Source organism: Caretta caretta, chromosome 7, assembly GCF_965140235.1.
Source record: "Caretta caretta isolate rCarCar2 chromosome 7, rCarCar1.hap1, whole genome shotgun sequence".
NCBI classification, from domain to species: Eukaryota; Metazoa; Chordata; order Testudines; family Cheloniidae; genus Caretta; species Caretta caretta.
The window spans coordinates 119,923,341-119,949,694 of record NC_134212.1 but is presented as its reverse complement, the minus strand read 5'-3'; the positions used below and the strand labels follow the sequence as shown (position 1 = coordinate 119,949,694).

Here is a 26,354-nt window from a genome sequence, read left to right as displayed (position 1 = left end):
TGTCCGAAATGCTCTAGTTTCCTACTCGGCTGTGTTGGAGTGTGAGCCTCAGATTTTCTTCCCATATTTCCTCCTCTTCTGCTCCCCTTCACTTTTGAGGAAATTTCTTTCTCTCCTCAGCATCGGTTCTCTGTCCTCATCTCTGTGAACATATCAAGGTGACAAATTTATTTCATCCTTTTGTGGTGATACACTTCCTTTGCCTTTGTCTCTTCAAAACCCCATTGTCTCCGTCTTTTCATTATTCCTGCTGCTCATGCACCGAGCCATTTCCATAGTGGTTGCCATGAACTTCTGTGCACTCTACCTTCCATTCCCCACCTCCAGCTTTTCTTCCAGTTTGTTTTACACGCTCAGATCAATTCAGTTTTATAACCTGGCAGATTCTCTCGCTCTTTACTGCACAATGCAGGGGAAATAAGTTGCTCTCTCTTTAGTAGCCCTCCTGGCTGGAGGTGTTTTTCCTGGGGCATACTGATTTTTTCCCCCTCCTGGTGAATCCATTCAGGCCTTTTGTAGGGGCGGAAGTTCAAAGGAGCTTAGAACCCAGGCTATCTCATGTGTAAAGCCAGCATACTCTGAACGGAGAGGCAATGTGGCCTAGTGGATATGGTGATGGACTGTGGCTCTGGAGACCTTAGTTCTAATCCAAATTCTGTCACTAACTTGTTTTGTGACGCTAGGAGAATCACTTCACTTCTGTCTGCCTCTGTTTACACTGTAAACTCTTTGGAGGTAAGGACAATCTATCAGCATGTGTGCGTACAGCGCCTAGCACAATGGAGTCCTGATTTCAACTGTGGCCTCTGGGTGCTACTCTAATAACAATAATGCAGTGGGGTCATCTTTATCTCTTGCATTCAAGCACACTTCCAGCACATTGCTTGGAATGGAGACTAATTTTAAGTGTAACATCTTTACCTACATTAGAGCATCAGTAAATTCCAAGAAAGGACGATCTTGTGTTAACACTCAGCACTGGGAGTCAGGGGACCTGAGTTTCTATGCCTCACTTTACCACAGCGCAACCTTGGGTAAGTCACTTAGGGCCAGATTTTTAAAGGCATTTACACACCTAAAGATGAAGAAAGGTGCTTAACCTGCATTGAGATCAATGGGAGTTACATACCGAGGCATTTTTAAAAACCTCACAAGGCACTCATCTTTCACCTTAGGCTCCTAAATATCTTTTAAAATCCAGCCCTTAATCTTTCTGTGCCTCAGTTTCCCCAGGTGTAAAATGGGTGTATAATATCACCTAGCTCTCAGGGGTGGCATGAGGCTTAATTAATTTATGTTTGTAGAGTGGATTGATAACCTTGGATGGGAAGGGCAGGTATTTATTTTCATGACTTTATTTTCTCAAAGTAGCACATGGAGGACATCAGGAAAATACCTTCATATAAAATTCTACCAAAAAGATCACTTGGGAAGCTGTCACCACTTCGTTCCTCTGACATCCCCATCTCTTCTCTGTAGACCGTAGGTGGCACAGAGATAAACCTGAGTGGAATGGAGAGAAAATGTCTCCTCTAGCTCCTGCTTTGGTCACAACCAGTGAACAGCATCATACTCTTAGGAAGAGTAGAGTGTCACCTGTATTCTTTGCTGCCTCTGGCTCGGGTCGTTTTCCAGATAATGATCTACTGCAGATGAATGAAAGCATGGAGATATTCTTCTGGCAGGATATACACAGACTCCAGGCGGTCATGGTTTTCTCTTAAGCATCAGCAACAGCTTCTGTAAAAGTTAAACCACCCTTACTACTGGGGCCACGCTGAAGCTTCATAGCTCAGATCCAGCTCAGGATTCAAACTTTCCTCAAGATCTGATGTGTTTAGAGCTGGACTTTCAGTTCATGCCCATCTCTGCTTCAGATGGGACATGGGAAATGTTGCAGTTCCTTTTCTGGGACAAAGCTGAGCACAGCTTCTGAGCCACTTACAGAGGTGGGTCCAAAGCCATTCAGGCAGCCCATTGCTGAGGGACGTTCTGAATAATCACATCACTGGATTTATCCAGAGGGTCCCCTATTTTCCCAGAGGACAAGAAGACACAGGGTGGTACAAGCGACACTGCTCAACCCTGGCCTGTAGAGACCACTTCTCAGCAAAAGCAACAAGGGGTCCTTGTGCCACCTTAGAGACTAACAAATGTATTTGGGCATAAGCTTTTGTGGGCTAAAACTCACTTCATCAGATGCATGGAGTGGAAAATACAGTAGCAGGTATATAAACACAGTACATGAAAAGATGGGAGTTGCCTTACCAAGTGGGGGGTCAGTGCTAACGAGACAATTCAATTAACAGTAGAATACCAAGGGAGGAAAAAAATCACTTTTGTAGTGGTAGTGAGGGTGGCCCATTTCAAACAGTTGACAAGAAGGTGTGAGTAACAGTAGGGGGAAATTAGTTTTTGTAATGACCCATGCACTCCCTGTCTCTATTCAGACCTAATTTGATGGTGTCCAGTTTTCAAATTAATTCCAGTTCTGCAGTTTCTCATTGGAGTCTGTTTTGAAGTTTTTTGTTGTTGAAGAATTGCCACTTTTAAGTCTGTTATTGAGCGACCAGGGAGATGGAAGTGTTCTCCTACTGGTTTTTGAATGTTATAATTTCTGATGTCATATTTGTGTCCATTTATTCTTTTGCATAGAGACTCTCCGGTTTGGCCAATAAATTTTTTAGTCTCTAAGGTGCCACAAGGACTCCTCATTGTTTTTGCTGATACAGACTAACACAGCTACCACCCTGAAACTTCTCAGAGTCAGACTCCTTGCCAATTTGATCAAACTAAGGTTGCCAATTAGTGCCCACTGTGATGTGGACAGTTGTCAAATGGGATCAGAATTGTGACCACGGAGACCTGTTGTATTAATTTAGAGGAAATAAATGGGCTACAGATGTTAATATACCACTGTCACTGTCCAGCATTAACACTCTGCACTAGCCCTAAGCCCCCTCCCACACCCCAAACCCCTCATCCCTGGCCCCACCCCAGAGCCTGCACCCCCAGCCAGAGCCCTCACCCTCCTGCACCCCAACCCTCTGCCCTTGCCCTGAGCCCCCTCTCTCAACCCAAACCCCGCATCTCTGGCCTCACCCTGGAGCCCACATCCCAGCCAGAGCCCTCACCCCCCGGTGCCCCTGCCCACATTCTGAACCTCTTGGCCCCACCCCCATCACACATCATTGGTGCACATAACAAAATTCATTCCGCACATGGATGTAAAAAATTAGAGGGAACATTGTTAAAGTCCAGTCTTATTAGTGTAACCCTTCCGCCTGTCAGAGTTGGCAGCAACAAGGGCCGGGTTCAATATCTAGGGGATCCATTCCAATAACACAATGCAAACTGGCTCGAGCCCCCACCCAGTGACCTGGGACAAATATATACCACCCCCGCTGGGCGCCTCCAAGAGACAATACTTCCCCTCTCGCAAGCACATAGTCTGAGTGTAGCAAAAAGGCTTTTAATAACAGAGAGAAACAATGTGGCATTAGGTTGGGGAAACACCATCAACAGGATTCATAACACAACCCATGAGCAAAAAACCCACCCCAAGCAAATTGGGGCATGCCCCTTTCCCTTTGGTTCTTGAGTCCAGCAACCCCAAATCACCCAAAATCCCAAAAGTCCAATGACCCAAAAGTCTCTGTCCCTGGTCAGGGCAGCCCCAGAGTTCAAAAGTTTATCTGCGGAGCTTTACCTCCCAACCTGGGTGGAGACGGGATGGGGGTAAGAGGCACCTTACATGATCTGAAGCTGACCGCCCTACAGCTCCATAGGCCTTCGCTTCGCTCCACTCTGCCAGCCGTCCCACGAACTCCTTCGCTCAGCTCCGCTCCGCTCCGCGGCCCACAAGCAGCTCCCGCCGTCCCACGAAATGCTCCACCAGCCGGTCCAAAAACTGCTCCGCGTCCTACCAGCAGCTCCCGCCGTCCTACGAACTGCTCCACCAGCCTGTCCACAAGGCACTCCAGCCGTCCTGCAAACTGCTCCACAATATATCTTCAGGCTCCCCCACTACTTAACACAACGCTCAGTGATTTCAGCTCTTAGTCAGTTCAGCTCTTTGGTGAATTCAGCTTGTAGTAGGGGAACCTCAGTGCTGGTGCACCATTAGCCCAAAGTGAGCTCAGCATGCTGTAACTAGACTCCTAATAGAATCAAAATTAGCTCTTGATATTTTACAGTGGAGAGAGGAGGAAGTGCAATTAGCATGTAAGGCCCTCACCCAGGGGCCCATGCCACCAAGTATTAATACTTGTCCCCAGCCTCTCTTAATTCACAGAGTTTTGGAACCCATGACCCTTGCCTAGCGAGTGCTACTTAGTTGATGGTGAATCCCTTTATCATAACAAAAGGCCAAGTACAGTTCCAAGCACAGTTCCCATAATCAGGGTAATAGCAAGTTATTCTTCCTGCCCCAATAACAGAGACACTGGGGATCCCACAGCAGCCAAAGTGACCATTTGGGCAGCCATGGCCTCATTCTAGGCGGGGTGGGTGTGCCTATGCAAATGAGATCGGCCCCTGAAGTTCTTTTCCACAACTTCCCACACCTCACCACCAGATGTCAGGGTGGAGCCCATCCTGACACTGCTTACGTTAGGAAAAGCCCCCTTGTTTGATGGTCTCTTAGACGGTACCAAAGACGGTAATAACTGTCTTTCCAGATGGAGTCTGGGACTCATGTGGAGCCGGTGGGGTGGTGAGGGGTGAGGTTATCTGGGTTTCTCTCTCTGCCCCATTCTCGTCAGGTCACCTCTAAGCACCAGGATAATACAGTTGAGTTTGCAGTTCAGGTGAATTCATCGGCCTAGTTGTCACAACCAACCCCGAAGAACCATCAAACAGAACAAATTTTGGTCACTGCTAGCTTGTGATATGGCCTTAATCATTAGCCTGGTGGTAGAAGGCTCTGTAACCGATTGCCAATCCCATGAGCCATCTAGTCTCCTTGCAAAGATACCGACTGAAGGAGCACAGAGGATACCTTTGCTGTCAAAAAAACCCCCAGAACAAAACAAAAACCCAGTGCTCCCAGACGGCTCATATCTTCTTCAGTTTGAACTGTGAATCATAAGGACTAATACACAATGACAGCCAGTTTTGCCTTACCGACCTCCGCTGCACTGTATAAATTGAAGCTTATCAGCAGAGGTCATCTTCAAATCTTGCAAACCTTTGGTGATTGAAGCTGTCATTAAGGGGAAAAAAAAATTGCTTTGGTATCATGAACCAGTTGCTTGGGAGGAACTTGTTGCAGGGTTTTGGTTGGAGACCATGCACATTAAAGTGGAAAATTTTAAATCAATGGCATTGAGGACAAATAAAAGCTCACCAAAAGACTTAAAGGTGACCTGTTTGGTTTTTGACATTAGAAATTCAGGTCTTGCCCACCCTGGAAAGTATTGTGAGAACTGGTAGAATTGCGATATCTGAGATACCAAGGAAGTGAAACTGGATGAATCGAGAGGGAAATGGGTTTTATTCAGACAGTTAGACTCACTGATTTTTTTTCCGAATAACACCTATTTAGCTAAAATGCTTTGGGGGAAAGCTCTCCCTGCTAAGGAGTTGGCTCCATGTACCTGCTGCAGCTAAGGGCTGAAAAAGCTCCCATTACACATGACTGGGTCATCCAAGAAGTCATCCAACAGAAGGAGGAGAGGCAACATGTGGCATCCTTGATATTTTGAAGTGGGGAAAAGAACTCCCAGGTCCCCGTGGGTGCAGGGGATTCATAGTTTCCAAGGCCATAAGGGACCATTGGAATCATCTAGTCTGACTTCCTGTCAGGCCATAGAACTTCCCCAAGATAATTCCTAGAGCAGATCTTTTAGAAAACCACCCAATCTTGATTTTAAAATGTCAGTGATGGAGAATCCACCACAGCCCTTGGTAAACTGTTCCAATAGTTCATTACTCTAGCTGTTAAAAATTTACACCTTATTTCCAGTCTGAAATTTGTCTAGCTTCAACTTCCAGCCAATGGATCGTGTTTATATTTTTCCGCTAGACTGAAGAGCCCATTATTAAATATTTGTTCCCCTTGTAGATACTGGTAGACTGTGCCCTCTCTTTGTTAAGGTAAATAGATTGAGCTCTTTGAATCTAGGATAGTAAGACCTAGGGAGGTGGTAGAATCTCCTTCCTTAGAGGTTTTTAAGGTCAGGCTTGACAAAGCCCTGGCTGGGATGATTTAACTGGGAATTGGTCCTGCTTCGAGCAGGGGGTTGGACTAGATGACCTTCTGGGGTCCCTTCCAACCCTTATATTCTATGATTCTATGATTCTAAGACATGTTTTCTAATGCTTTAATCATTCTTTTGGTTCTTCTCTGACCTCTCCAATTTATCAACATCCTTCTTGAATTGTGGGCATCAGAACTGGACACAGGATTCCAGCAGCGGTCAAATGAGTGCCAAATACAGAGGTAAAATAACCTCTCTTCTCATACTTGAGATTCCCCTGTTTGGTCATCCTAGGATGGCATTAACTCTTCTGGCCACATTGGGAGCTCATGTTCAGCTGATAATCCACCACAACCCCAAATCTTTTTCAGAGTCACCTCTTTCCCAGGATAGAGTCCTCCATCCCATAAGTATGGCCTGCATTCTTTATTCCTAGATGTATAAATTTACAATTAGCTGTATTAAAAGGGTTTGCTTGTGCCCAGTTTACCTAGCGATCCAGACTGCCCTGAATCAGTGATATGTTCTCTTGAATATTTACCACTCCCCTAATTTGCGTGCCACCTGCATAGGGATGCTCAGCAGCACATCACAGGACACACTGGAACATCAGAGGAACAAACCAAGCGGCATCAAGGACGAAGCAGAGTGAACCATTGCACTCCACAATCCAAAGTGGCCTGGGTCCTATTGACTGCCAAGTCACAGAGCATTGATTGGGACATTGAACAAATTCTCTCCCCTGCAGTAACAGTGACCCAGAGGGCTTGAGCAGGGTGAAATTCACCTCTGGGCAGTGGAGCAGCACGAGGAATATGCACCTCTCCAATCCCAAGTGAGTCTTAAGCGGTGCAGGGGGAAATATCACCAGGGTAGGACAAGTAGAGTGCCAATAGCCCACAGCCACTGTGAGAGAGAGCAGGAGGGACATACAAGGGCTGGTGGGAACAAGCAGCATTGTGAAATGGGGCAGTGGGTCAGCTGTCTAAAGCACCAGGTTCTGCGCATTTACTCTTCATTTTAAATGCACAAGTTTACATGCAGCCCTCAGTGTCTCAGCCTCCCCAACTGGGTGGGAAGCTGGTGACTCTCACAGAGGGTGTCTATGACTTGTAAGTCTGGAGCCAGCGTTTCCATCCCTCATGTTCTCTGAAATTAAGGCCTGGACTATGCTCTGGTGTAACCCCGATTTAGCCACTGAAGGCTGGCAATGGGTGCAAACCATTGCTGATCCCTGCATATGGACAAGAGACAGCAGGGTTTGCATTGCTCCTGTTCTTCTCTGTGCTTCGAGGGCCACGCTGGTGTAGCTACAGGGATTGCACGGCCCCCGATGGGCGAACTGGGGCTATCCCCGAGTGTTGGAGTCAAGCTCTGCAGGGATCGTTCCACATTTCACCATGGCCCCAGACATTCCTTCATTTCAGACAGAGACAGAGGCACATTCAGAGGGGACAGTAAGGGAATGGGAGACAGAAAATGCACAAGTACACTGTGACTCACCCTAAGGGAGAGAGAAGGCCTCTGTTTACGGGGAGACTCAGACACACGCACACGCCCAGCTAAACAAGTCACAGTGTTTGCAACTCATCCGTCCCCAAGGGGCTGATCCATATTTTATAGCCGGTTTCCTCCGCCGAATGGTTCAAGATGCAAACAAATGAAACCCCTCTGTTTTCCTTTTCTCTCCCTGCCAGAGCATAGGCGGGGCGGGGTGGGAGACCCAGCTGCTGGGACGCTCTGCTGACAAGAGTCAGCTGGCGTAACCGTGTCCTTTCTGAAGACAGGCTCATATCACACGGCTCCTTCCTGGCTGTCCCAGGTGGGTCATTGTCTGCTCTAATATTCTCTCCCCACCTCCATTTCATTTCCCCAGGATGAGTGCTTGTTATTGCATTATTAGAAGGTGCTGGCTCAGGCCCATTTGTCTGTAGGGTTTGTGAGGAAGCCCAGGCTCCTATAAATGTGGGAATTGGATTGATTTCCTTAGGTGCTCGTTACACTGAGTTATGACGGGGCTTGCCAGAGGGAACTTTCTCATTCCATGTTAGGTCCACAAGCCCTGCTCTAACACAGTTTGGGAGCAGGTGCATCATGGTTTAAATGCTTAATAGCTTGTCAGGGCAGTTGAATCAAGCCAGTAATTTTCTCTCTCTTGCATTTTGACTACCATGTGGTTACAGGAGAATCCACAAGCTCCAAATAAGTGACTTACCTTATAAATCTGCTTTTTCCAGGGGGAGTAAAGTGGTTTCAGTGCCCCTGTAGCTTCAAGGAAAGCTTTGATTGATTTGAATAGAGGGATCATATGCCTCTCTTGGACTGGATCAATGCAATCGTCGTCCCTTGAAAGCAGTCAATATTCAGCTAGACAGGTGGCATAGGGCATGGTGTATACAAGGGTGAATGGACACACTGTGCTTTGCATTTGTAACTTTAGCACCCTCGTGGCCAAGATGGAGTCTGCTCTGCAGGCAGCTCTGGTCAAGAGACGGCGCGTGCAGGAATGCAGCGGGAAAAATTCCCTCCACCCCAGGGGCACCTGTTCCAACCCCCCCAGAGTGGACACACCCACCCACAGGAAAAGTATCATGGATATAATAAAGGGAGATATTTATTTACAGAGGGATGAGAGGAGAAAACAACAAGGGGAAATGTAGGGGGAGCAGTAGAACAGGGTTGCATCAAACCAAGGCCCCACAGGCCCAGTGGTAGAACAGTATGAAAGGGCAGAGACTGAGCAATGTGTCTGCACACAGAGTTCAGGAGTCCTGAGCAAAGTTCCAGTCCAGTGCTGAGTCTTGGGTGCTCCTGGTTGTCTTCGGCGCCAGTGAACTTTCCCCAACAAACCCTATTCTGCCGCTCTCTGCAAAGCCACACAGAGAGACCACCTCCCCACTTAACTAGCTACAGCCTCCCTCCTTATTCCCAATGCAGAGGCACAAGCCCCAGTACTGACAGCCCCATGCAGCTCTGGGCAGCAGTGATACTGGGTCCAGCTCCAGCCTGTCCTTCTCGGGCGATTCCTCCCTGGCACAGTGCTCCTGCTGCCTCCTGTCCTGGGGTGTCCTCGATCGGCCGCCCTGTCCTTCCCAGGCTTCACTCAGGTTCTCTCTCCCCTTCACTTTGTCCAGGGCCTCCCTGCTGCAGCTGTTCTCTCCCCGGGCTCCAGAACCACACCCCCAAGTTTCCCTCCTTTCCCTCACTGCTCCCTCTCCCCCCTAGGAAAAAGATTTAAAGGGGCCATGCTCTCTAAACCCCAAGGGGTTACACGCTAAAGCAACACAAGGGCTTGTATTGAACAAGTCACTTATTTTTATGTCGGCTTCCCATAATACAGCAATGAGAGCCTGTTGGAGCTTGCAGCCAATACTGCCCCTTGCAGGCCAGACTCCATCTTCCAAAATGGAGGTTGACCTTTGTTCTTGTCAGGCCCCCCTCCCCATCCTTATATGACAATGACAGCTGCTCCCCACAGATCAGTCTGTCTGTCTTAGGGTTTTGTACTGCTGCTTGTCATCATAGTATCTGAGCATCTTCCATCAAAAATAGGTTAATCAGAGCCAAATGGACTCCATGGAGACCCCAGCCTTTCCCTCTCTGGAGGTTATATAAAGCTCTGCTTTGGTAGCATATCCCAACCTGAACTGTAGCATGCACATGCGTGAGGGCCTGGTTGTCCGTCTTCTCTCTTACCTCCGGCACCATTTTGCTTTGTCGCTGGTGCTCTCCCCAATAGCATTGTGTTGCAAGTGGATAAACTGGCCACGGCAGTGCAAACTGATCATGAGGTGTTCTGAGCAGACACGCCAAACTCTTGGGGAAAAATGCAGAAATTGGGTTTGTGTTTGGCTTAATTGGCTTGTGGGTTGCTTGTTGGCTAGTTTTTGGCTTGTAGCTTGTTGCTTTTTTCTTTTTTTAATCAGCTCTGGGCAAGGGGGGGCAAATGGGCAAGGGAGGACAAGCTGGGACAAGGGGGGGAGAGAGTCATACTTTCTCTCTATCTATTCTTTGAAAGGGCAAGTCAAGTGACTGATACTGGGGAAATGAAAAAGGGTCATTAGGACATCTTTACAAGTGCAAAGCGTTTTGGGAGACCTGCAAGTCACGATGGGAACAAAACCAAACTGGCCCTGTGGGAATATTAAACCACTATTTTCAATCAGTGTTCAAATAGAATGCAAATAGTAATTTCTTCCATCTTCAGGTTTCCACTACATGAGATATTGTATATTTCCCTTTCATAATTATGGATCTGGCTTGTTCAGAGCTTCAGCCCTGCTGGCGGGGGCTAGACCAAAGGGATACATCAGTGTTCATCCTATTCCCATTACAAAGCTTTAGCATAGGGTGAAGATTCCTGACCCAGTGAATGTGCATGTACTGGATGCCCCATACAGCTCAACTAATTGCTCTTGGATTATTTAGTTTTATCCATCAGACTCCTTTAGTTTCAACCTTTGCTGGGAGAGAGAAGTCAGTCAGCTACTTCGGTGATGATCTGGGTAGTGATATCTTGGTAGATTTAGTACAGGTGAGCTCAAGCCATACAAACTGGAATCTGATTAAGCTTCCAAACATCCCATGAGCTGTGGGTGTTCAAGTTATGAGGGTTGGTTTAGCTCATTTTAAGATGGGACCAACTGCAAAAATTGGGAACAAAGGCATGATGAGATGTCATTGTTACCAATGGGGCTGTAACTGGGCTTCCCACCTTATGGATTCCACCATCGATTTACTTTGGAGTCTGGCCCCAGACATCCTGTTTTGATGCTTTGCAGTGGACAACATGTGCTTTCAACTACCTGAAAGGTGGTTCCAAAGAGGATGGATCTAGACTATTCTCAGTGGTAGCGGATGACAGGACAAGGAGTAATGGTCTCAAGTTGCAGTGGGGGAGATTTAGGTTGGATATTAGGAAAAACTTTTTCACTAGGAGGGTGGTGAAACACTGGAATACGTTACCTAGGGAGGTGGTGGAGTCTTCTTCCTTAGAGGTTTTTAAGGTCAGGCTTGACAAAGCCCTGGCTGGGATGATTTAATCGGGGATCGGTCCTGCTTTGAGCAGGGGGTTGGACTGGATGACCTCCTGAGGTCCCGTCCAACCCTGATATTCTATGGTTCTATGAACACCAATGCTGGACTCTTTCTATGAGATGCTGGGGTGTATTATCCACACTGAAGCAGTAAAAAAGGCAGGCTGAGGACAGACTGTGGAATCAGACTCCACAGCCAGTTGGGAGGGAATCTGTAGCAGCTCTATTATACCCTTTAGGGGAGCAATGCTGTTCACTTTGGCATTGGGAGAGGTGCATGGCCAATTCCTGCAGCAGATGCTTAGGGATCAGAGTACTGATCACAGCACCCCCCTGACACTTCAAAACCAGTGACACTAAAACCATGATAACGAACACCTATGTTACAGCTGGTATCAGAGGGAGCGTACATCTAGCAAGTGCATGGCATTCCTGTAGCAAAGCAAAGACTCACCGGTGTGGCGCCTCCTCCTGGTCGTCTGGGAATTAGCTCTTTTCCAGTGTACCGAGCGCCCTCTGCAGGCCAGTGTCTCGCCTGCTGCTGGCCCCTCCCGGACCCCAGTGCCCTTTACCTCAGGGTTCTGCTCCTGCAGTACCCCCTCACTCTGGGTCTCCCCTCCCAGGGGAACCCCCAACCCTCTATCTCCACCTCGCTTCGGTGGCTACTGCCAGTCGTCATCTAGCCCCCTCTCACTGGGGCAAAATTCAGTTGATAATGGCCGCTCATCATTGGCAAGGGGTCAGACCTGCTGCCTTTGCAGCCCCTGTACCTTTTGTAGGCCTTCAACAAGGCCTGCAGCCTGGGGGTTTACCAGGCTGGAGCTCCCCAGCTCCCTTTGCCCTTCCCCAGCACTGCTCTGCTCGGGTACCTTGCTCCCAGGTGTGACTCCCTCAGCTCCTGGCCCCCAGCCCTCTTATCAGGCCAGCTGGGCCCTGATTGGGTGTGGCCCCAGCTGTGGCTGCTTCCCCAATCAGCCTAGCCTTTCACTCTTTTTTTTCCAGCCGCATCCCTCTCCGGGGCTACTTTCAACCCCTGTTCTGCGGGACTGGGGTAGCCGCCCCACTACAGTTCCTAAATATTTTCTATTCAAATGTATAATGAGGAGGATGAAGGGGAAGAAGGGGGAGGAAAGGGACAGGAGAACATCCCAAGGCCACAAATCCACATGCTTCAGAGCATAAACTGAGCAGTGATCACCATAAAGGGTCAGGAGGCAATTTCTCCCCAAGCCATTACTGTTAAACAGTTAGGTGCATAGTGAGGATTTTACATCTTCCCTTGAAGCATCTGGCATTGGTCGCTGTTGGAGAGAGGATAGCAGACTACATGGACATTGGTTTGGGGCGGGGGTGGGGTGGGGTGAAAACACAGAGAAGCAACAAAGAAGGGGAAACGATTCCAAATGCCCCCAGAGAGGAGGAGGAGAAAGCTGCAGTGAAGGAAACAGTGCTTTTTGCCAGTCACGAACGGGCAGTGTCGCCCCCAGATCATCTGCTGTCTCTTGTGGGATCTGCCTGAATCTCTCTACCTAACACAGAAAACATAAAACACCTGGCACAGATTAGCACGGGGGTAACAGAGTTTTAGAACTGGCAGTATGGATACATTTGATTTAGACATGAGCTCAATTGCTACAGTTTGGATATGGATTTTGATCCCAATCTCTTGGGAGAAAAAAAAAACGTGGTCAAGGTTTCTCCAGTGGACTCATCTGTTCTATTTGTTTTAAATACATGCCATACAGGAGTGCCTGGGGTGCTGCATGGGATCAGGGTATCATTAAATGCTTAGGAACCTACAAACAGTCCTGGTCCTCCATTGAAAACCACCTGGGTGCACCGGAATCAGTGGGGCTCTGCCTGGGCACAGAGGTTTGCCTGTGTGATTCTCAATGCAGAATGGGAAGCAGATGTAGACACAGTCTCTGTCCCAAAGGGCTCAAGGACTTTCTCCTCTCCTGTCCATCCTCCCCCTGGAATGAAACATGAAATTTCAGGTTTAGGAACAAGAATGTGCAGGCTGCAGCCTCAGGCATCTGTTCATTTGCTAATTTTCCTCCTCGACATTTGAATAACCTTATGTTTTCTTCTTGTCTCTTCTTCCCTGCAGGTCCACGGACTATGGCACTACCTATGAAAAGCTAAATGACAAAGTGGGCCTGAAGACTGTGCTGAGCTACCTTTATGTGAGTCCTACGAACAAGAGGAAGGTAAGGGAGAGCCGTTGATCTGGTAGCCATAGAAACAAAATTACCATGCTCTCTTCATTTTAAAAAGAATTCTGATCCTAAAGCAAAATCCAGCCGTAAATCCAGCCAAAATCCAGCAAAATCCAGCCATACACTCAAGGACGTGAATCTGGCCTAATTTACACTGGTGTAACTCCGTGAAGTTCAGTGGAATTACTCTTGATTTACACAGCAGAATCAAGCCTTTAATCTCACGCAGAAAGTGTCTAGTCTGTTGTTAGAGAAATAAGGGAGGTAAATTCACTTGTTGCTGATAGTTCCACCTCCAAATAAGCTGAATTCACACACATGTTTGTGAGACACTTGCCTCTGCTGATTTCAACTAATACACCTCTCCTTGCCTTATAATCAGCCACTTAGTATTGGAAACACCAGGTAAAAGACATCCCTTCCTTGCATTGGATGCTGCTTCCTTTTATGTTTCCTTAATTTAGCAAAAAGAGTTGGAGGAAACGATGTAACTGACACCTGCGGCTGGTTACGTCACGTCAGAGGGCTGATATGCGTGCGTGTGGGGCTGGGGGCCGGGACCTAAGCTTTGGTGGAACTCGTGGGAGAGAACACGATGCCGTCGCTTTCAAGCCCTCTGCCCAGGCTTCCCACGTGATGCAATTAGAGCTGCAGCTGACTCACAGAACACAGACCGCGAGTGACGGCTGGGTGCTTGTTGATTTGAAGTCGTCGTTCTGGTGGTTCAAGGAGCTAGCAGAGCTTTGGCACTTTTAGCTGCCCCTGGAAGTCAGACCAAGATTGCTCTAGCTAAATGCTTGTATCTGTACTGCACGTTAGGCAGGCTCGGAGACTATTACATTTCATCATGTCTCTCTCTATAGCTTTCCAGAGTTGTATTTTGTTGTTATTATTATTTACTGTTGTTTTTCCATCACTGGTCAGGCCACAGAGGTTTCAGGACTGATGTTTATTTCTCTGTCTGGAATCTTTATGGCAGGCACATTTCTATAGCAATCAGCCAGAACTACTGTACCGATATGTATATGGCAGCTTTTTAATTTTTTTCCAAAGCAGAGGCTGAATTCTCCTGAAAATTGTCTTCACCTGGTCAATGTTCTGAGTGAAATGGGATAAAGTTGGTTGCGTTTTGCTGGATAGATTTTTATCGCTGCTTGCCCCCACAAGGTCCCATCTGTTGTCCTCGGAGGAGTAGGTTCTTGAGAGTCCAAAGGCAAGTCAGAAAAATGACAACCGGCCTCATTAAGAGACTTAATTCAACTGAGTGTAATTGAAACCACACAAGCATCAGATAAGGTTGATTCAAAACTGGTTGGCGAGATCTAGTGCACGGGATTGATATGGAGGCAGTCTGTTGGTACCGGGTGAAATTCTCTGGCCTGTGCTATACAGCAAGCTCAGACTAGAGGATCACAATGATCTCTTTTGGCCTTAAAAGCGATGGCTCTATGAAGCAAGCTGGAGAGCTGATTCCAGTTCGTTCTGTTTCCAGAGCAACGTCACCCACCGAAGATCTGAAGCAAGATATCAGGTTGCAGATACAGTACACTTTGCTTATTATTAGCAACCGCTTGTTTCCCAGCAAAATGGTGCCATTATCTGGCAGTTTCCAGGAAGCGGATTCCTGTGTTTTCAGGTGTGTTAGTGCATCGCAGCGATGAGCGACTGTTCATTCAATCTGCTTGATGCAATGTTGAAAAATAAGATGAAAAAAAGGCCCCGTCAAAACCTGCCATAATTGGTCCACTGTAACGAGGAGAGCGATTTTAGATCTTAGCCTGCTGTGCGGTATGTCCTTAGAGTGGATGCTCCACCTGTGGGACACCCAGTGCAGCAGCGCACAATTTGACGATAGTGTTGATATATAAAAAGCCATCCTTGCCAGCACACTGCTGCTTGTCGCCCTGGGTTGTGCTGAGCGCATGATCCTGTGAAATGTTACCACTATTCTTAATGCACCAAACAGCGGCTCTCGAGACACCCAACTTCTCAGCTACTTGCATTTGCTTAGCGCCTGGCCCATGTAGGACCCCCAGAGTCCTAACTTTGGCAGTGAGAGATGGTCAACATGTTTGGAAACCATGACATGTAACAGAAGTACTTGGATGCACATGTTTGGAGCCAGCAAACTGATTACAGGTAGGACCTTTCTTCTAATAAAGTTCACAGGCAGCCTGGCATGCCTGTTGCCAATATCCATATCCCATTAATATCAAAGTCCATGGGACAGGATCATTTGCCGGTAAAATGTTGCGAGTAAGCAAAAGTTGTTAATACTGGGGTTGCTATTAAGCAGAATCTACTGTATTACATCATCAGAGTTATCTCATTGGCTAATCACAGCCTTGGGATACACCGTTTTCTAACAACTTTGGAAACCCTTCTGGATTTACAGCTTAGTCCAGGGGTGGCCAGCCTGAGAAGGAGCCAGAATTTACCAATGAACATTGCCAAAGAGCCACAGTAATATGTCAGCAGCACCCCAATCCACTATCCCCCTCCAGCCCCCAGTGCCTCCCGCCCACCGGCAGCCCCACCAATCAGCACCTCCCGCCTGCCATAGTCAGCTGTTTTGCAGTGTGCAGGAGGCTCTGGTGGGGAGGGGGAAGGAGCAAGGGCACGGCAGGCTCGGGGGAAGGGACAGGGGCCTTGGGGGAAGGGGTGGAGTGGTGGCAGGACCTGGGGCAGAGCAGGGGGTTGAGCAGTGAGCATTGGAAAGTTAGCATCTGTAGCTCCACTTCGGAGTCAGCACCTATACAAGGAGCCACATATTAACCTCTGAAGAGCCGCTTGTGGCTCCGGAGCCACAGGATGGCCACCCCTGGTAGTCCTTCCTTGATGACATTTATACCCCACCATCCAGTCACTCACTCTTTGCTGTTTCAGTTAAATCCTGTTCTAAATGGTAGTGCATTGTTGCTGCACAAGGTTAAACAGCTGCCTTGTGTCAACCCCAAATTCTCTCCACATCAGTGGAAGACAAAGTGATTTCTATGTACAGAATTTGTAAAGTGCTCTGAGAATCTCAGTTGCTGTATTAGACTGTCTTGGATTTGTCATTTCCCAGGATCATGTCACCATGAGCCACTCTCTCCTTTGCATTGTCTAAGAATGAGAGACAGATGAATGTATGGTTTCAGAGTAGCAGCCGTGTTAGTCTGTATCCGCAAAAAGAACAGGAGTACTTGTGGCACCTTAGAGACTAACAAATTTATTTGAGCATAAGCTTTTGTGGGCTACAGCTCACTTCATCGGAATCATAGAATGGAACATATAGTAAGAAGATATATATATATATATATATATATAGATATATATATATAGATATATATATATAGACAGAGAACATGAAAAAGTAGAGTAAGAGGCTAATTAATTAAGATGAGCTATTATCAGCAGGAGAAAAAAACTTTTGTAATAACAATCAAGATGGCCCATTTAGACAGTTGACAAGAAGGTGTGAGGATACTTAACATGGGGAAATAGATTCAATATGTGTAATGAACCAACCTCTCCCAGTCTCTATTCAAACCCAAGTTAATGGTATCCAGTTTGTATATTAATTCAAGCTCAGCAGTTTCTCATTGGAGTCTGTTTTTGAAGCTTTTCTGTTGCAAAATTGCCACCTTTAAGTCTGTTACTGAGTGGCCAGAGAGGTTGAAGTGTTCTCCTTCTGGTTTTTGAATGTTATGTTTCCCGATGTCAGATTTTGTGTCCATTTATTCTTTTGCATAGAGACTGTCCGGTTTGGCCAATGTACATGGCAGAGGGGCATTGCTGGCACATGGTGGCATATATCTCATTGGTAGATGTGCAGGTGAACAAGCCCCTGATGGCATGGCTAATGTGATTAGGTCCTATGATGGTGTCACTTGAATAAATATGTGGACAGAGTTGGCATCGGGCTTTGTTGCAAGGAAAGGTTCCTGGGTTAGTGTGTTTCTTGTGTGGTGTGTGGTTGCTGGAGAGTATTTGCTTCTGGTTGGGGGCATTGTCTGTAAGCGAGGACTGGTCTGTCTCACAAGATCTGTGAGAGTGAGGGATCATTTTTCAGGATAGGTTGTAGATCTTTAATGATGCACTAGAGAGGTTTTAGTTGGGGGCTGAAGGTGACAGCTAGTGGCATGCAGTTATTTTCTTTGTTGGGTCTGTCCTGTAGTAGGTGACTTCTGGGTACTTTTCTGGCTCTGTCAGTCTGTTTTTTCACTTCAGCAGGTGGGTACTGTAGTTGTAAGAATGCTTGATAGAGATCTAGTAGGTGTTTGTCTCTGTCTGAGGGGTTGGAGCAAATACGGTTGTATCGTAGAGGTTGGCTGTAGACAATGTGGTGTGGTCTGGATGAAAGCTGGAGGCATGGAGGTAAGCATAGTGGTCAGTAGGTTTCCGGTATCGGGTGGTGTTTATGTGACCATCGCTTATTAGCACTGTAGTGTCCAGGAAATGGTCCACTTGTGTGGATTGGTCTGTCCCTCAGCCCGCGCCACTTCCCGCAGCCCCCATTGGCCTGCAGCGGCGAACCGCAGCCAGTGGGAGCCGCGATCGGCCAAACCTGTGGATGCGGCAGATAAACAAACCGGCCCGGCCCGTCAGGGTCTTTCCATGAACAAGTGGCGTCCCAAGTTTGGGAAACACTGGTCCAGGCTGAGGTTGATGATGGGATGGAAATTGTTGAAATCATGGTGGAATTCCTCAAGGGCTTCTTTTCCATGGGTCCAGATGATGAAGATGTCATCAATGTAGCGCAAGTAGAGTAGGGGTGTTAGGGGACAAGAGCTGAGGAAGCGTTGTTCTAAGTCAGCCATAAAAGTGTTGGCATGCTGTGGGGCCATGCGGGTACCCATAGCAGTGCCGCTGACTTGAAGGTATACATTGTCCCCAAATGTGAAATAGTTGTGGGTGAGGACAAAGTCACAAAGTTCAGCCACCAGGTTTGCCTTGACATTATTGGGGATACTGTTCCTGATAGCTTGTACTACATATTTGTGTGGAATGTTGGTGTAGAGGGCTTCTGCATCCATAGTGGCCAAGATGGTGTTTTCTGGAAGGTCACCGATGGATTGTAGCTTCCTCAGGAAGTCAGTGGTGTCTCGAAGAAAGCTGGGAGTGCTGGTAGCATAGGGCCTGAGGAGAGAGTCCACATAGCCAGACAATCCTGCTGTCAGGGTGCCAATGCCTGAGATGATGGGGCATCCAGGATTTCCAGGTGTATGGATCTTGGGAAGCAGACAGAATACCCCTGGTCGGGGTTCTAGGCATGTGTCTGCACAGATCTGTTCCTGTGCTTTTTCAGGGAGTTTCTTGAGCAGATGGTGTAGTTTCTTTTGGTAACTCTCAGTGGGATCAGAGGATAATGGCCTGTAGAATGTGGAGTTAGAGAGCTGCCTAGCAGCCTCTTGTTCATATTCCAACTTATTCATGATGACGACAGCACCATGTATGTTATAGGAAGCAGTCCCAAGTACTTAGACTGTATTTTTTTCTGTGCAGGGAGCATTTTTGTTGTTGTTAAATGTTCATACAATACCTAGCACAATGGTGAACTTGTCTCTGACTGGGGCCAGTAGGCACTACTGCAATATGAAAACACAACCTTAACCATTTGAGCTATAGGCAATGGCTTCCCATGTGCATTGGATGTAAATCTTACAACCTCTTTGTTTACCTGTCTCAAGAGGGCAACATGAACACTCACACTCTCTCTCTGTGTCTCTCTGTGTCTCTCTCTCTCCATTCCCAGGTGAAATGTTTTTTATAGTGTATATCAGTTTCTCCCTGAGTTGATACTCACACTTTCTGTCGATTATTGATTAGCTTGCACGCTGCTGCTAATGCTGTCTGCTCATTAGTGCTTAGACGATTAATAGTTACTTGGAGGAGGAGAACCCTGCTACCTACATTCATTCCTAATTGATTTACTAGGGAGAAGGATAATCACTTCTCGGCTGCCCTGTAGAACTAGAGTGGGAATTACCTGTCAGATTCCTTTGAAGCCTAAAAATACTTCTGTTCAACTGCTAAATAGGAATTATGCATTCAGCTGAATGCCAGGTATATAAACATCATTTACCTGAATCAGCAACGTATCCCTGGGCTTAACTAAAGTACAAGGCAAGAAGATCAAACCCCCTCTTTTTATTTTAAAGCAGAGCTCTTGTCCCCAGTTTTGGTGATGTTCATGGCAAGTTATTGAATTCAGTTGCATTATTCCATAGTGTCTAGAACTGTTATGCTGACAGGCCATAGGAGGTGCTGGTCTCCTAATATCAGGCTTCCCCCTATCTCCCATACTAATGATTAATATTAGTAATACTTTGCAACTACATGGCACCTTTCAACCTCCAAGAGCTTTACGTGCAATAATCAATTATGCTTTCTATCCATCCATCCATCCATCCATCCATTCATTAAGATTGGATGCCTTTTTTTGGGGGGGGGAAAATATTCTTTAGTCAATCACAAGTTATGGGGCTCAGTATGGGAGTAATTGGATGGAATTCTCTGGCCTGTGCTATACAGGCGATCAAACCAGATGGTGTAACGGTCTTTCCTGCCCTTAAAAATTCTATCTATCTATCCTAGGATTTTATCCTGTCACCCATTACCATAACATCTCAGCACCTTCCACGTAAAACCAATCGCAAAGTCCCTAATGAACTTCATGGGGTCTTTGGCACTTCTCCCCTTTTGGGGTAAAATGTCTGCTTGGGGTAGGAATTTTGCTTTTAATTATTTGTAAATATAATTATATATTTATGATATGCATATTAATTTCCCTTTGTTTAGGTTGATTCATTTCAGGGGCTTTTGGTTGACTGGGTTTTTTGGGGTAGAGGGGAGTACCAATGTTGTGAGCGTCATTCTTGTGCTGGGAGGGGCTTTCTGAAGAGGAAGGTTTTGCAGTATTTCCTAAAGAGAGTCAGACTCTGGATTCAGCTCTCGTCCTTTGCAAGTTCATACCCTAGGGAGATCCCTGACTGAGAATGTTTTGTCTTCAGCTCTTACCTGCTTTGCGATCTGCATTATCCCAGAGTAACATTTTCTTCTAGACCCAGTTGAACAATTGTGAATATTTTTCATCACAAAAAAAATGTACAAAAATTTCAAATTGTCAGATAATTTCAGCCAACTCTGCTTTGCAGCCATGTAGCATTTTTCATCCGTAAAGCTTAAAGGTAGGTAAATAACGTTATCTCCATTTTGCAGGTAGGGAAACTGAGGCACAGAGAGGGGAAATGACTTGCCCAAGGTCACACAAGTGAGTAAGGCCCAGATCCTCAAAGCTATTAAGGCATCTGATGCCCATTGATTTCAGTGGGAGGTAGGCTATGATCCTCAAAGGTATTTAAACACCTAAGTGTACTACGGATGGTGCCAGCAGGAGCTGGTGTGTGAGGGAAGAATGATCAAGCAGTTATGTATCTTAGAAGATGTGAGTCCTATTCCTGGCTCTGTCATTGACTCAAAATGTAGCCACTAAATGGCTAGTAGACCTTGACTCAGAATGTGACAAATAATTCCCAGTCTCACTGTGAATTAGGACTTGGCTTCTCCTCCTCAGTTTCCCTCATTGGTAAAGTGGTGAATAGTGACCCTTACTGTACCTAATTTACTGGGGGAGTGTGGAAGTTAACTTACTGGTGTTTGATCAATGGCCCATAACTGTTTAAACTCTCCACATTTGCTGCTTTCCAGTGATTGCTGTATCAGGGTGTTTCTAAGTAGAAGAAGATACTCTATATTCATTTGTCTGTTGTTAATCTCTAAATGGCGCCCTCTGTAATTGTATACCTAAATTGTATCCACAGATGCCTAAACTTAGGAATAGAGAGGTTAAGTGACTTTCCCAAGGCCCTGGATCCACTACCGCCTTACAGCATTGTCTACTATACACTTACCTGAGTGTGTGATCTTGGGCACACTCAGGTAAGTGTACAGTTGACAATGCCTCAGTTTTCCAATCTGTAAATTTAGGACAGTTTTGTTTTACAGATCGGAAATCGAAGGCACCAGAGGGGTTAAGTGACTTGCCCAAGTCTATACACTCAGTCATTGGCAATCGGGTTAGAATCCACGAGTCCCGTGCTCTGTCTTCTGGACCACAGTGCTGCTTGCTGCTGTGTCTCGTACTTCAAAGGAGTGGGATGCGGCAGTGTTTTGGGGGGGACGTTTTCTAGAAACTGAAATGGGTATTTGGAAAATACACCCTACCATTGCTTAGTAGTGTCACAGACGAACAGACAGCCAGTGTTAAATAAAACTAGAGGGTAGAGGTAGTGGTCTGAGTGCAGGACTGGAAACCAGGAGCTACTAAATTCTAATCCCACCTTGAGCAATGACTCTCTCTTTGCCTCACCTGTGAAGTGGGAATACTGCTACTTACCCTGCTTAGGGAGGAGTTGTGGGGATGGATTGATACATGTTTTCATGGTGCTTTGAAGCTGAGAAATGATATCAACAATTGGCTGGTATGCATGCACCGCTGCCCTCCCCTGGCTGGAGTCAGAACTGCTTGGCTGTTGTATCATAGTCCCTGTATTGGTCAGAACTCAGGCGATTTCTCCGTTTGCTCAAGTGGTCGCGTCCTGTGCATTTGCAATGAGATCTGTTCCCTTTGTCACCGCGGAATTCCAGGTGGTCGTGATGCACAGCCCATGGACAGCTGTGAAGTCCTCAGTAGCTATGGTTTTCTTACATAATTATTATTTCCAGTCATGTTGGGAAGCCACAATGCCTGTTGCTGTGAGATTTCCACCCCTGTTAAGAGGCTGTAATTAGCAGAGCGTATTCTAGGACACATCCTTCACTCCAATATGTACACCCACCCCGTTATTTGCAGGAGAGCCCACAATAGGAGGCACCTGGCTCAGCATCAATTACATACAGGTTGAAATGGGCCTTATGACTCTCTGATAATTTTCCAAAAGACTCGAGAATTATCTCACAGAAGCCTTTGCTGCAGATGAATATGATTCAAAGGAAACACAGGCCCGCACTGTGAAAAACCAAAGGTTTTCCCTCAAATAGGCATTGCCTTCCTTGGATTTTCTGTTCCATGGGCCCATCTGTGGGGATAAGGTTGCTGGGTGAGCTACAGTAGCTAAGTGAGCTAAGGTTCATGAGCTACAGTAGCTCATGAAAGCTTATACTCAAATAAATTTGTTAGTCTCTAAGGTGCCACAAGTCCTCCTTTTCTTTTTGTGTGTGTGATGGATTCTGGGCTGTAGTTACGCGTTATTATAGGCGGATAATTACTGCAGTTGTGGGAACAGGGGTTGCAGTTGTTTGCTCTTTCCAATGCAATGCACAGGGGGGGAAATTGTCAGCTGTGTTACGGACCTTGACACTGTTGCATCTCAGCATGAGACTTAGGGCCAGACCCTTAGCTGGAGTAAACTGGAATAGCTCTGATGACTTCAGTGGGGTTCCATCACTTTATGCCACCCTCTCTTTTATGTGCATGGATGTGTGTGGCAGAATCAAGGGCTGGGGTGCAGGGGGTTTGTGGCTGGGACAATTGTTGTTGGAAAGTAGACATGACTGGGTTGTGGTGAGTGGTGCGGGAAGCGGGATGAATTGGTCTGTGCTGGGGCAGAATTGTTGTGGAGTTTAGAATTCAATCATCTGTTTCCAAATAAAAATTGTACTTGGTTTGTTTGTTTTTTTAACCAGGCATTTTTGGCAGCTTGCAGGGATTTTCCTTGTGTGGGGATCTACAGCTAGTGTTAGTGTTGTAAGGCTGAATATTGAGAAGCATTTATGTGTAAGCGAGAACATGCACAAGGAAGGAATGGAGGGATTCAAACACCGTTGTTATGTGGATGGGCATAGAAGGAGGGATGGACTGCAAGAAACATTACAATAAATTGCTTGAGTTGTAGCTAGTGAATCCCTTGGGGCTGTGTGGCAATGTAACCCCTAATAGGCATCCTTAGTGATTGGCACTGGAGGGATCATTGAGCTCTTGGCTTTCACCCCTCTTGGTGCCAGGAGTACATCAGAGGAGTTCCTCATTGTGGTGCATTATGGGAGATATAGTCTGTCCGGAAAACCCAGCTCACAGGGAGAGTTGGAGCCTAAGGTGCCTGAACTACAGCTCCCATAAGGCATCCTGGTGCCATTTTGAATCAGAATACTTTGGCTTTTCAAGTGTTCCTTTTTTCAACAAAATAACATTTCCCTTGGAAAGCGGACCCTTCTTGTGAGAGATTTCCTTTAGCTGAAAACCCAGTTTTCCACTGAAAAAGCTGAGATGGAAAACTTTCCACCAGCACTGACCCTTGGGCTTCAGATGAGATTGGATAGAAGGAGAAAACAGTAAAAAACAAACCAACCATAGATATTGTTCAGATAAAAAGTGAATAAACCTGAGGTCTTGATTACTCAGGGCCATTTAATAGTCCACTGCGCCCTATTAAAAGTGGGGGTGATAATCCTAGTGTTCTGGCTGGATTCCACTTCGGTAACTAGATTCTGCCTCCTTGAATGCTCCTGGCAGTTTCAGTTGGACACAGCTCTTAGCTCTGTCCTGAGGATTTAAGGGGCACATAGGCCTTGGACAGCACCCTGGGGAATTTCACCTGCAGAAAGTATTCAGCCACAATGATCAAAATGAGGGTTGTCCCAAAGTGATTCTTATAACAGAACTCCAGTGTGAGAGAGTGATACTAAGCCTCTCTGGCAAAGTAACCCACAGCACTGGGGCAGTAGAGGAAGAGAGAACCTCTCTCCTGCCCCTGTAAATGTCTGGGTCCCACAGCCCCATCTTATCAGACCTCGAAATGTTCACTTGTATTTAGGAAGACAGAAGCCCAGAAAGTTATCACTGACTAAAAGCCTGTGGGCTATATTTTTTTAACCCACCACTGAAAAGCAGCCCTCTCGGGTGGAATAAGGTATGTTTTTTAACAGCTAGCACACAACAACATTGAATACAGCAGTTCAGGGTAATCAGTGAAGCAGAATACTGTTACTGTATGTGATGAAAACTTCAGAAAGAAATTTAGGGAGGTAGAATCAATAGGTACCCAACTGGGATTTGTCCAGAGCTAACAACTCTCCTCTTTTAGCAGTGGCAAGAGACCTTGAATGGCGGAGAGCTGGACCTCAGTTTTATTGCTCATTACATTCTTACATCGTAAGCTCTTTGGAGAAGGCCCCATCTTTCTGTTGGTGCATGTACAGCCCCTAGCACCGTGGATTCTGGATCGCTGACTGGAGCATCTAGGTGCGACTGCCATACAAATAATAAATAACAACATCACACTTTTGCTTTTGAATCTTGGCTCTGTTCCCCCACTCTGTCCCCAGTGGAAATTCCATGGGCTGCCTTATTTCCTCTCCCCCTGCCCCCAGCGTCCTAGCTGGTCGATAGGATGCCGAGGCTGTGGTTCCAAATGCGGGTTCTGTGCTCACTAACCCAGCCCGAGGTTTGCTGCCATCCCCTGCCAGCGCGCCCATTAGTCATGTATGACCTGTTCGTTTTTCTGACGTTTGCTTCCTGAGCAGTTGGTGGAGAGCTGAGCTCTGCAGAGTCCTAAAACCATTTGGCAGATGGGAGGTTTCCTTGGACCCTTTTTCCTTATTATATTGACACTGTGATGAACCGTGTGTGTGCCGTGACTGACACGCACTGTTGTGATCTTGAAGAGAACGTATTTATAACAGAAAGGCAATGGGTAAGTTGGAGCCACAGGGAAGAAATAGAACCATTTCTTTCACTGTCTTTTATTTCTAATCTTTTCCTTTGGCCGAGTGAAATATATTTACTGAATGGCCTGTGGGTGTGCAGGGAGGTTACATTACCTGGGATCCAAATTGAGTTGTCGTCCTCCCACTGTGCACTCCTTTGCTCCATCCATTACGCCCCTTGGAACGTTTCTTCGTGCGGCAGCGCTCTGAAAAAAGTGTGTCTCCAGTAAGAGCCTCCAATGGGGAGAGTCTGTCCTTTGCTGTAGGATTGAAATTGTAGCCTTAATACGGTCAGCTGAGTGCAACGCCAGAAGCCCTGACTGTGATCAGGGCCCCCTTGTGTGTTGTCTGAATGGATCCTGCTGCCATGCACAAAAAGTTCCCCAGTGCGTATTGCCCTACTCCCGTCTCAAAGCAGGTTGGATCAAAGTACACCATGGAAGCTTTAATACGCGGCAGCAAGGCCCCCCCGGCCGGGTAGTGCATGACAGGCTGGTGCAGGGTCGTTTTACACCCCAGCTTGCCTCGCACTAATTCTTTGTTAAGACAAGCCCCAAGATCGGGAGGAAGGAAGCGGTGTTACCCACTCTTTACAGATGGGGAACTGAGGAAAGAGAAACAAAGTGACGTGCCCCAAGTCACATAAGGAGTCTGTGGCAGAGCTGGGGATTAAATTTAGGTATGTTGGGCCTTAACCACAAGAACATCCTTCTTTCTTCAAGGTCTCTTAAGGGCCAACCCTGCAACCACTTAAGCTTAAGACTTGCTTTACTCATATGAGTAGGTCCCCATAGGAGTAGGTCACTTTACTCATATGAGTAGGTTCTGTCAAACTTGCACTCTGTCATCCGGGGTTAGGTTGGCTTAATTATGTCGCTTAGAGGGGTGGATTTTTCACACCACTGAGCGATATAGTTGGGTTCACCTAATGATTTAGTGTAAACCTGGTCTTATATGCTTGAGGAATGAGGCCCTGAGGCTTTTTGGCAATGTAATTGTAAAGTAGTAGCTGGAGCAGGAAACTGGAAAGAATCCAGGACTCCTGAGTTCTCTTCTCAGCCTCTTGCTTTGTGAGCTTGGGCAAGTCACTTTCAGCCCAGATCCTCAGAACCACTAACCCAGAACTTATCCTTGCAACAAAGCCCGTTGCCAGCTGTGCCCACATATCTATTCAGGGGACACCATCACAGGGCCTAATAACATCAGCCACA

General features: G+C 46.7%; 1 protein-coding gene across 1 annotated transcript in view; it reads left to right on the top strand.

Moving 5' to 3' along the window:
* Nucleotides 1-26,354, top strand: part of SORCS3 (sortilin related VPS10 domain containing receptor 3) — a 500,711-nt gene that overhangs the window by 238,257 nt on the left and 236,100 nt on the right. Inside the window, exon 3 of the mRNA XM_048857132.2 lies at nt 13,347-13,446. Within this exon, the coding sequence (XP_048713089.2) occupies nt 13,347-13,446 (100 nt within the window). The remainder of the gene's footprint in view (nt 1-13,346; nt 13,447-26,354) is intronic.